At 48.7% G+C, this 12,370-nt stretch overlaps 1 protein-coding gene across 3 annotated transcripts in view; it reads right to left on the reverse strand.

Annotated features, from left to right (window-relative positions):
• VPS8 (VPS8 subunit of CORVET complex) overlaps window positions 1-12,370 on the reverse strand; it is a 367,622-nt gene that overhangs the window by 272,070 nt on the left and 83,182 nt on the right. For all 3 annotated transcript variants that reach the window (XM_038743776.1, XM_038743795.1, XM_038743785.1), the window contains 4 exons: window positions 11,610-11,696; window positions 8,929-8,996; window positions 4,067-4,220; window positions 3,866-3,925 (listed from right to left, as the gene is read on the reverse strand). In XM_038743776.1, coding sequence (XP_038599704.1) covers window positions 3,866-3,925; window positions 4,067-4,220; window positions 8,929-8,996; window positions 11,610-11,696 — 369 coding nt within the window. The remainder of the gene's footprint in view (window positions 1-3,865; window positions 3,926-4,066; window positions 4,221-8,928; window positions 8,997-11,609; window positions 11,697-12,370) is intronic.

Here is a 12,370-nt window from a genome sequence, read left to right on the forward strand (position 1 = left end):
CTTTCTAGACTGCGAGCCCGCTGTTGGGTAGGGACCGTCTCCATATGTTGCCGACCTGTACTTCCCAAGTGCTTAGTCCAGTGCTCTGCACACAGTAAGCGCTCAATAAATATGATTGAATGAATGAATGAACTGCCAGCCTTTCTTTCCATTTGGGATCGGCTTCTTCTCTCCAGGTCCCAAACACTGGGCAAAAAGGGCAAAGCAGATGATGCCAAAATTCTCTCTCCCCTGTGCTGCCTTGACCTCTGCAGCTCTGGATTCCTGGATATTGTTTTGGCCTGCCTGTCTTTTTGAAGGCATTTCCTCCACCGCTGATAATCTTGAAAAGGGTGTAAGCTGAAGACATCTAGTGTTCTCATTCCAGTGGCAGAGCGCTCCAGTTCCCTTAGCTCTGCCTTCAATCAATCAATCATATTTATTGAGCGATTACTGTGGGCAGGGAAAGGTACTTAGCACTTGGGAGACAGAGTTGGAAGACCCGTTCCCTGTCCACAATGAGCGTACAGTCTAGAGATGGAGAGAGACATTAATAAATATTACAAATATGTACATAATTGCTGTAGGCCTCGAGGAGGAGGGGCATGGATGAATAAAGGGAACAAATCGGGGGATGCAGAAGGGAGTTGGAGAAGATGAAATAAGGGTTTAGTCAGGGAAGGCCTCTTTGAGGAGATTCACCTTCGATAAGGTTTGGAAGATGGAGAGAGTAATTGTCTGTCGTATACGAAGTGGGAGGACGCGCCAGGCCAGAGGCAGAACGTGGGCAAGAGACGGGTGGTGAGAAAGATGAGATTGAGGCACAGAGAGTAGGTTGGCATCGGTGGAGCAAACTGTGCCGTCTCAGTTATGGTAGGAGAGCAGTGAGGTGAGGTAGGAGGGGGCAAGGTGATTGAGTGCTTTAAAGCCGACACGATGTAAATAAAGCAGCGTGGCTTAGTGGATAGAGCACGGTCCTGGGAGTCAGAAGGACCTGGGTTCCAATCCTGGCTCTGCCATAGGTCAGCTGTGTGACCTTGGGCAAGTCACTTCACTTTTCCGGGTCTCAGTTTCCTCATCTGTCAAATGGGGATTAAGACTGTGAGCCCCATGTGGGACAGGGACTGTGTCCAACCTGAATAGCTCGTATTTACCTCCGCACTTGGAACAGTGTTCGGTGCATAGTATTCACTCATTTAATTGCATCTGAGCGCTTCTGTGCGTACAGCACTGTACTAAGTGCTTGGAAAATACAACACACCAAGAAAGGGAGACAATCCCTGCCCACAATGGGCTCATAGTCTTAATCAGGGTATTCGTTCAGTGCTTACTGTGAGCCAGACCCTGTACTAAAGTGCTTAACAAATATCATAATTATTATTATTATTATTATGTGGAGGTGGATGGGCAACCACTGGAGGTTCTTGAAGAGTGGGGAAACAGGGACTGAACATTTTTGTAGAAAAATGACCCTTCCCCTGCCTCCTTGGCTACCGGAGGCCCTGGGCCTCAGCTCTGAGCAGCAGTGGCAACGGCAGCCATCCTGGGTTCCCCTCATCCCAACGTTATCCCCATCCCTGAGGCAGTGACGAGTTTGTTTCTTAGGGAATGTAAAACTGGAACTGGGATTCCAGGATCTCTGGTGAGGGAGGGAAACCTAGGAAGCCGCTGAGATGCCTGAGAGAGCTGAGAAGACATTGAATATGGAGCAGGGACTCACTATTGCCCACGACTGGGAATTTTAAATAATATTTGTGGTATCTGTTAAGCACTTACTGTGTGCCCCCTTCTAGACTGTGAGCCCACTGTTGGGTAGGGACCGCCTCTATATGTTGCCAACTTGTACTTCCCAAGCGCTTAGTAAGGTGCTCTGCACACGGTAAGCACTCAATAAATACGATTGATTGATTGACTGATTGATTGCCAGGCACTGTACTAAGCGCTGGGGTGGCTACAAGCTATTCAGGTTGGACAAAGTCCCTGTCCCACATGGGGCTCCCATCCCTATTTTCCAGGTGAGGTACCAGAGGCCCAGAGATGTGAAAGGACTTGCCCCAAGGTCACAGAGCAGACAAGTGGCAGAGATGGGATTGGAACCCATGACCTTCTGACTCACATGCCCGGGCCACTACACCATGCTGCATCCCCAACGTACAGAGGCAAAACTTAGGTATCGGGGGCTGAAACTTGTACTTCCCAAGCGCTTAGTACAGTGCTCTGCACACAGTAAGTGCTCAATAAATACAATTGAATGAATGAATGAATGAATGAAACCAGGTCTTGGGGTTGCCTGAGACAAGTAGATGCTGCCGACTTGTACTTCCCAAGCGCTTAGTACAGTGCTCTGCACACAGTAAGCACTCAATAAATACAATTGAAAGAATGAATAAAAGCAGGGCAAGGGGGAGGAAATCAGGTAAACTGGGACAAGAACTGGGCTAAAGCTATCGATTGGTCCTAGCAACCATTCATTCATTCATTCAATCGTATTTATTGAGCGCTTATTGTGTGCAGAGCACTGTACTAAGTGCTTGGGAAGTCCAAGTTGGCAACATATAGAGACGGTCCCTACCCAACAGCAGGCTCACAGTCTAAAAGGGGGAGACAGAGAACAAAACAAAGCATATTAACAAAATAAAATAAATAGAATAGTAAATATGTACAAGTAAAATAGAGTAATTAATCTGTACAAACATATATAGAAGTGCTGTGGGGAGGGGAAGGAGGTAGGGCAGGGTGGTGGGGAGGAGGAGAGGAAAAAGGGGGCTCAGTCTGGGAAGGCCTCCTGGAGGAGGCGAGCTCTCGGTAGGGCTTTGAAGGGAGGAAGAGAGCTAGCTTGGCGGATGTGCTTCCCAAGCGCTTAGTACAGTGCTCTGCACACAGTAAGCGCTCAATAAATATGATTGATTGATTGATTGATCGATTGATGTGCGGAGGGAGGGCATGCCAGGGCAGGGGTGAGGTAACTGAGGCCCCTGAGGCCCAGAGAAATCAAGTGACTTGACCAAGGTCACGCAGCAAAAGAATGGCGGAGCCGGGATTGCAACCCACAACTTTCTGACCCTCAGGCCCGGGCTCTAGCCACTGTGCCATGCTACCCTAGCTCCTACGCTCCCCGGCCTTCAGTCATTCATTAGTGGATAGAGATTGTACAGATTTATTACTCTATTTACTTTACTTGTACATATTAACTATTCCATTTATTTTGTGAATGACATGCATCTAGCTTTCTTTCTATTTATTTTGATGACTTGACACCTGTCCACATGTTTTGTATTGTTGTCTGTCTCCCCCTTCTAAACTGTGAGCCCATTGTTGGGTAGGGACTGTTTCTATATGTTGCCGACTTGTAATAATAATGGCATTTATTAAGCACTTGCTATGTGCAAAGCACTGTTCTAAGAGCTGGGGAAGTTACAAGGTGATCAGGTTGTCCCATGGGGGGGCTCACAGTCTTAATCCCCATTTTTACAGACGAGGTAACTGAGGCACAGAGAAGTTAAGTGACTTGCCCAAAGTCACACAGCTGACAAGTGACGGAGCTGGGAGTTGAACCCATGACCTCTGACTCCAAAGCCCAGGCTCTTTCCACTGAGCCACGCTGCTTCTCAAGCGCTTAGTACAGTGCTCTGCACACAGTAAGCGCTCAATAAATACAATACAATGAATTCAATTGTATTTATTGAGCGCTTACTGTGTGCAGAGCGCTGTACTAAGCGCTTGTGGCCCCCCAAGAGAAGACTGGTTTGAACATACCACACACCACGCAATTCTCATTTTCACAGCCCCAAGTCATTTTCCTCTATTTTCCCAGAGAGAGAAATGTACACAATCGAGTCTCCCCTTTCCCTTCCTTCTTGCCAAAAGAGGCGAGTCTGTTGCTCACCCGTCCATAGGGAAAAGTCATCCACACTTTCAAAGATGGTTTCAATCCGATCACTAGTATCTGCGGCCAAAAGAAGGAAGGGGGGGGGGGAAGAAAAAAGCGATTATATTTTAAAAATACATTCCTGAGTTGACGTTCGGGGTCCCGTTTTGGGGGGAGGAGGTGCTGAATGTTTACGCTTCGTGTCCTCTTCGGTCCTACCTTAGTCAGAGACGCCATGGCCAGCAGCGAGTACTGGGTGATGGGGTGATCTCTCAGTTCCATCTTGGCGTGCAGGGGCTCAATGCAGCAAACTTCGCCCTTGGAGCCGCTGAACAGACATCGAGACTCACACGTTCTCACACCCATCACCCTCCTGGAAACAACCAACGAGGGACTGTAAGATCAATCGATCAATCAATCGTACTTATTGAGCGCTTACTGTGTGCAGAGCACTGGACTAAGCACTTGGGAAGTATAAGATGGCAACATATAGAGACGGTCCTTACCCAACTAAAAGGGGGCTCACAGTCTAAAAGATCCCCAGTCACCCTCCACAGAACCATCCCCAGACCCTGCCGCTGCTCGGCTCAGTGGAAGGAGCCTGGGCTTTGGAGTCAGAGGTCGTGGGTTCAAATCCCGGCTCCGCCAATTGTCAGCTGGGTGACTTTGGGCAAGTCACTTCACTTCTCTGGGCCTCAGTTCCCTCACCTGGAAAATGGGGATTGACTGTGACCCCCACGTGGGACAACCTGATCACCTTGTATCCACCCAGTGCTTAGAACAGCACTTTGCACATAGTAAGCGCTTAACAAGTACCATTATTATTATTATTATTAACTCAGAGGACCTGGGTTCTAATCCGAGCTCTGCCACTCATCTGCTGTGTGACCTTGTCTTCCCCGTGCCTCGGTTACCTCACCTGTAAACTGGGGATCAAGACTGTAAGCCCCACTGGAGACGATCTCATTACCTTGTATCTACCCCAGCACTTACAACAGTGCTTGGCACATAGTAAGCACTTAACAAACACTTGCCTGCTTGTCTTGCTGTGTGGCCCTGGGCAAGTCACTTTACTTCTCTGTGCCTCAGTTAGCACAGCGTGGCTCAGTGGAAAGAGCCCGGGCTTTGGAGTCAGAGCTCATGGGTTCAAATCCCGGCTCCACCACTTGTCAGCTGTGTGACTTTGGGCAAGTCACTTCACTTCTCTGGGCCTCAGTTACCTCATCTGTTAAATAGGGATGAAAACTGTGAGCCCCTCATGGGACAACCTGATCACCTGGTAACCTTCCCAGCACTTAGAACAGTGCTTTGCACATAGTATGCGCTTAATAAATGCCATTATTATTATTATTATTAACAAATACTATCATTAATTAATTAACTGGTTGGGTTGAAACAGCTGGGCACAAAGGTTATATGTATTTATTTATATTAATGTCTGGCTCCTCTTCTAGACTATGAGCTCGCTATGGGCAGGAATGTGTACTGTACTTTCCACAGTATGTTGTGTGCATATTGTACTTTCCCAAGCATTTAGTAGAGAAGCGGCATGGCTCAGTGGAAAGAGCCCGGGCTTGGGAGTCAGGGGTCATGGGTTCAAATCCCACCTCCGCCAATTGTCAGCTGTGTGACTTTGGGCAAGTCACTTCACTTCTCTGGGCCTCAGTTACCTTATCTGTAAAATGGGGATGAAGACTGTGAGCCCCACGTGGGACAACCTGATCACACTGTAACAGTGCTTTGAAACTAGAAAGTGCTTAATAAATGCCATCATTATTATCAGCGCTTAGAACAGTGCTTTGCACATAGTAAGCACTTAACAAATACCATCATTATTATTATCATCATCACAGTACTTTGCCTACAGTGAGTGCTCAATAAATACAACTGAATGAAGTGAAGGGGCCCCCATGACTCGGCCCTGGGGCGCCGGTTCGCCTGGGCAGAGCCCAGGCCGTGGCTCCAGGAATTCCCGGTCCCCACATGATAATATTATTATTATTACGGCATCTGTTAGGTCCTTACTATGTTTCAAGCACTGTTCTAAGCACCGGGGTGGATGCGAGAACTTGGAGAAGCAGTGTGGTCTCATGGATCAAGCACGGGCCTGGACACTCAGAAAGACCTGGGTTCTAATCCCGGCTCTGCCAACCGTCTGCTGGGTGACCTTGGGCGAGTCACTTCACTTCTCTGGGCCTAAATTCCCTCATCTGCAAAATGGAGATTAAGACTGTGAGCCCCATGTGGGACATGGACTGTGTCCAACCTCATTAGCTTGTACCTACCCCAGTGCTTAGAACAGTGCCTGATACATAATAAGCACTTCATATGATGATGATGATGGCATTTGTTAAGCGCTTACTACGTGCAAAGCACTGTTCTAAGTGCTGGGGGGGATACAAGGTCATCAGGTTGCCCCACGTGGGGCTCACAATCTTAATCCCCCTTTTACAGAGGAGGTAACTGAGGCACAGAGAAGTGAAATGACTTGCCCAAAGTCACACGGCTGACAAGTGGCGGAACCCATGACCTATGACTCCCAAGCCCGGGCTCTTTCCACAGAGCCGCGCTACTGTTAAAATTAAAAAAAGTTAATCAGGTTGGATACAGCCCCACATGGGGCTCACAGTCTGAGGAGGAGGGAGAACAGGTATTGAATCCCCATTTGACAGTTGAGGAAACTGAGGCGCAGAGAAGTTAGCTGACTTGCCCAAGATCACACAGCAAGCAATTGGCAGAACCAGGTCATCTGACCCCCAGGGCTGTGTTCTTTCTCTTAGGCTATGCTGCTTCTCCGATTCTCGAAGTTCTTCCAAGCAGCCGGGCAACCCTAAGAGTTCAGCCTGGTTTTCCCTCCATGATTTGGTCTGCCTCTTCCCCCTCCCCGGCCTCCGATCCCGCCTTGAATGATGGGGAACAGTCCCAGGCGGGGGATGCCTCGCTGTGCATACACGGAGATTCCCCGACAGCCCTTTTTGGACCCCAGGTAGCCCGCAGCCATCTCCCAGCTGACCACAATCCTTTCCCTTCTCTTGGAGGCACTCAAGACAGGAAACAAGTGGCACAATCTCCCCTCGCTGCGTGGCTCTCACCTCGCCCCGTCCTACCTCACCTCCCTTCTCTCCTTCTCCGGCCCAGCCCACACCCTCCGCTCCTCCGCCGCTAATCTCACCGTACCTCATTCTCGCCTGTCCCGCCATCGACACCCGGCCCACATCATCCCCCGGGCCTGGAATGCCCTCCCTCTGCCCATCCGCCAAGCCTTCAAGGCCCTACTGAGAACTCAGCTCCTCCAGGAGGCCTTCCCACACTGAGCCCCTTCCTTCCTCTCCCCCTCGTCCCCCTCTCCATCCCCTCATCTTACCTCCTTTCCTTCCCCATAGCACCTGTATATATGTTTGTACGTATTTATTACTCTATTTATTTTACTTGTACATATCTATTCTATTTTATTTTGTTAGTATGTTTGGTTTTGTTCTCTGTCTCCCCCTTTTAGACTGTGAGCCCACTGCTGGGTAGGGACTGTCTCTATATGTTGCCAACTTGTACTTCCCAAGCGCTTAGTACAGTGCTCTGCACACAGTAAGCACTCAATAAATACGATTGACTGATTGATTGATTGATTGTTCTCTCTCTTTGCCCCCTTTTGCGTCTAATCAATGCCGGTTCTATGCCTGCCAGTTCTCTAACTGTACACCAGCACTCCGAAGCCCCAGATAACCTTTCCCTCTACTCATCCAAGTAAACCAATTCGCAAGACGTTCTTGAAAACCCCGACCTATAAAAATTCTCTGATGAAGAGAAACTGCAGCAGGATCCATTATTGTAACAGTACAAAGGGACTCGAAAGGACGTAATGCCGGCCAAAGCAACTTCCAGTTGCACTCCACTCAAGCTCGAAAACCTCTCCGCCTAAATGATGTGATGGGAGATTGAAGGGGTCCCATGTTCCAGAGCGAACTGGCTCTGAGTCCGAAAAGCCCAACCTGGGCTCTGCACCCATTCATTCATTCAATCTTATTTATTGAGCGCTTACCGTGTGCAGAGCACTGTACTAAGCACTTGGGAAGTACAAGTTGGCAACATATAGAGACGGTCCCTACCCAACAGTGGGCTCACAGTCTAGAAGGGGGAGACAGAGAACAAAACAGAACATATTAACAAGATAAAATAAATAGAATAAATATGTACAAGTAAAATAAATAAATAGAGTAATAAATACGTACAAACATATATACATATATACAGGTGCTGTGGGGAAGGGAAGGAGATGGAGAGGAGGAGGAGGGGGAGAGGACCCAGGCTGGATCATTTAGCTGAGAGGTTTAACTCTCCTGCAAACTAATCTATGTTACATTTCGAAACCCAGATTTGGTAAGGAAGGCCCCCCCCAGCCCTAGCCAGGTCATTTCCCATCGGATGTGGAATTTGCTTCTCATTTCCCGGGTTTCAGAGGGCACCATCCGGCCAGACATCAAGGAATACCCAATGGGCGACGGACATCTCTGGAGCCGGAGCCCACTTCCTTCCACCAGGCCGTTAACTTTCCCAATCGACCAACGGTCATTCGCTAGTCTGTAAGCTCGTTGTGGTCAGGGAATGTCTGTTAATACTCTCCCGAGGGCTTACTACAGTGCTCTGCATGCAATAAGTGCTCAATAAGTACAACCAAATAATAATAATAATAATGACAGCATTTATTAAGCACTTACTATGTGCAAAGCACTGTTCTAAGCGCTGCGGAGGTTACAAGGTGATCAGGTTGTCCCATGGGGGGCTCACAGTCTTAATTAATCCCCATTTTACAGATGAGGTAACTGAGGCCCAGAGAAGTGAAGTGACTTGCCCAAAGTCACACAGCTGACAAGTGGCGGAGCCGGGATTTGAACTCACGACCTCGGACTCCAAAGCCCAGGCTCTTCCCACTGAGCCACGCTGCATGGACAAATGAATTCAAACGGGTGAGAGGTTCTCGACCACGTTTCCAAACCGCATCACCTACTCCTCTCTATCTCCGATTTCTTTTAAACTTTAAAGCGGAGTTGCCCTCCTCGTCACGCAGAACGGAGTTATTCCCTTACTTAAACGTCAGCTCGAACACGGAACCTCCGCTGTCATTGCAAATCGCAAGCGTTGGGTCGTCTGTAAACTAAACAGAGAGAGAGAGTTTATTTTCTTGCCCGTTTTTGAAAAACGGAGTCACTCGTGTTAAGACTGTGATGAAAAACAAAACAAAAAGTCGCCTTCGCAGGCCCGCGATACGTACGCCGAACGGCATTTAAAATGACTAATTATATTTAGCCCATCATTCTCACCACGCATCCTGAAGAACGATCCTAAAGGCCTAAGAACACGTCTGGGGCCGGGCGGGGGACGAGGGCGGGGGGGATACTCATGCTTTCAAAATGTTTATGTCACAACCACCTTTCGCGGGTGAGCCAAACACCGACTCTGACTCATAAAAAAACAAACAACAAAAGTTCTCTCTTTTCTTTTTGTAATCCACGTAACACTAGCAAAGGCTCATAGTGTTAACCAGATGGGGGGAGATTAAGTTGGAACAAATTTCCAGATGTCTCTCTCTTTTTTTTTTAAAGGCCTCTGGAGCCAGGAGTCCCTCCTCCGAGCCGATAGGACTCAACAGGCACGGACTTGTCCTACTGTGCCGAGCACTCTGGATGCTATTAAAAGATTATGAGACTTGTTTGGGACTTGCCTGGAACTGGCTCGGGGCCCGCCCGGCCTCTTTGCCCTCGGACCTCGGCCGGAAAGTCGGTCCCTGGCCCCGGGGCCGGTTGTGGGGATCTGCCCCGTCAAACCAGCTGCAAAAACGGCCCGGGCAGGCCGGCCCTGAAAACGCCAGCCCCTTGACGCACTCCTTGGCCCGCTGGATGTTGCTCTCCAGTGGGTAAGCGACTGTCTGGACGGCTAAATCAGAGGCCGGTGGTTAAAAATAACAACAATAATAATGGTCATAGTTAGTGAACGCTTACTATGTGCTAGGCACTGCACTGAGCACGGTGTACAGTCTTTTAGACTGTGAGCCCACTGTTGGGTAGGGACTGTCTCTATATGTTGCCAACTTGCACTTCCCAAGCGCTTAGTACAGTGCTCTGCACACAGTAAGCGCTCAATAAATACGATTGATGATGATGGTGTAGGTACATGATAATCGGGTTGGACGTAGTTCTTGTCCCACATAATAATAATAAGAATGGCATTTGTTAAGCGCTTACTATGTGCAAAGCACCGTTCTAAGCACTGGGGAGGTTACAAGGTGATCAGCTTGTCCCACGGGGGGCTCACAGTTTTAATCCCCATTTTCCAGATGAGGTAACTGAGGCTCAGAGAAGTGAAGTGACTTGCCCAAAGTCACACAGCTGACAATTGGCAGAGCTGGGATTTGAACCCGTGACCTCTGACTCCAAAGCCCGGGCTCTTTCCACTGAGCCATGCTGCTTCTCTAAAAAGATGTGCATATACTAAATGATGATGATGATGATGATGATGGCATTTGTTAAGTGCTTACTATGTGCAAAGCACTGCTCTAAGCGCTGGGGAGGTTACAAGGTCATCAGGTTGTCCCATGTGGGGCTCACAGTTTTAATCCCCATTTTCCAGATGAGGTAACTGAGGCCCAGAGAAGTGAAGTGACTTGCCCAAAGTCACACAGCTGACACTTGGCGGAGCCGGGATTTGAACCCATGACCTCCGACTCCAAAGCCCGGGCTCTTTCCACTGAGCCGCGCTGCTTCTCAGCCACATGGGTCTCACAGTCTTAATCCCCATTCTACAGATGAGGAAATGAGGCCCAGAGAAGCCAAGTGACTGGCCTAAGGTCATACAGCAGACGAATGGCAGAGCCGGGATTAGAATCCAGGTCCTTTAGACTCCCAGCCTGTATTCTATCCACTAGGCCGAGTGGACAGCCCATTCCGGGCTCAGAGGGTCGTCATCCCTTAAGCGCTTAGTACAGTGCTCTGCACACAGTAAGCACTCAATAAATACGATTGACTGATTGATTGATCCCTCTCTAAGGCACACAGGCTACCATCTGCCTTCTGGACTTGTACCCCCCCCCCCCCCCCCCCAACCAATCAATCGCATTTATTGAGCGCTTACTGTGTGCAGAGCACTGTACTAAGCGCTTGGGAAGTACAAGTTGGCAACATATAGAGACAGTCCCTACCCAACAGTGGGCTCACAGTCTAAAAGAATGAATTCATTTATTCATTCATTCAGTCGTATTTATTCCTTCATTCAATCGTATTTATTGAGCACTTGCTAAATACGATTGATGATGATCGATTACCCAATGGTGCGTGATGGCATAATAAGTCGTCACTTCACTTTTCTGAGCCTCAGTTACCTCATCTGTAAAATTCATTCATTCATTCAATCATATTTAGAGACGCAGCGTGGCTCATTGGAAGGAGCACGGGCTTTGGAGTCAGAGGCCATGGGTTCAAATCCCGGCTCTACCAATTGTCAGCTGTGTGACTTTGGGCAAGTCACTTCAGTTCTCTGGGCCTCAGTTCCCTCATCTGTAAAATGGGGATTAAGACTGTGAGCCCCCCGGGACAACCTGATCACCTTGTAACCTCCCCAGCGCTTAGAACAGTGCCTTGCACATAGTAAGCGCTTAATAAATGCCATCATCATATAGAGACAGTCCCTACCCACCAGTGGGCTCACCTACTTGGGCAAACACCACCAACGGGATCCGGCGCCCGTCTCGGAAACGAGAACCCCAAAATATTACCTTGATGTGTAAAATGGCTGTTCCTGGGGGGTGAGCATCTGTTATTGATCTCAGAAGTTTCCCGCTGGCTAGATCCCACATGGTGATCTGCAAAGACAGTGAAGTGCTTTCAAAAACAAATCTGTTGTGCATTTCAACCTTAAAGCAATTCTCCAGAGCGACCCCAGCCTTCTGGCTGAAGTAACCTCGTCCCAAAACGGAGACCGGGAATCTCAGGGAATTTCATCGCAGGGGCTGAAGTTCCTACATGAAGGGCCAAAGAACTCTAAGGAGGAAGCGGGAAATCTTTAGCTCTCTCTGCTCCTGCGGCTCATGCGCTACAGAGATGGTCACGTCGAGCTTTTGAGGGGTTTTTTTTCCCCTCATTTTTGTGCCCGGTAGTAATATCCACCAGTCTCTCTGAAAGAGAAGCAGCGTGGCTCGGTGGAAAGAGCACGGGCTTTGGTCCCCACCCAGCAGTGGGCTCACAGTCTAAAAGTTTCTAGACTGTGAGCTCTACGTGGGACAACCTCCCCAGCGCTTAGCCCTATTTTATTTTACTTGTGCATATCTATTCTATTTATTCTGGTTTGTTAGTATGTTTGGTTTTGTTCTCCGTCTCCCCCTTTTAGACTGTGAGCCCGCTGTTGGGTAGGGACTGTCTCTATATGTTGCCAACTTGTACTTCCCAAGCGCTTAGTACAGTGCTCTGCACACAGCAAGCGCTCAATAAATACGATTGATGATGATGATGATGGAGCCAAAGGTCATGGGTTCAAATC

The sequence above is a fragment of the Tachyglossus aculeatus genome, chromosome 1, assembly GCF_015852505.1.
Source record: "Tachyglossus aculeatus isolate mTacAcu1 chromosome 1, mTacAcu1.pri, whole genome shotgun sequence".
NCBI lineage: Eukaryota > Metazoa > Chordata > Mammalia > Monotremata > Tachyglossidae > Tachyglossus > Tachyglossus aculeatus.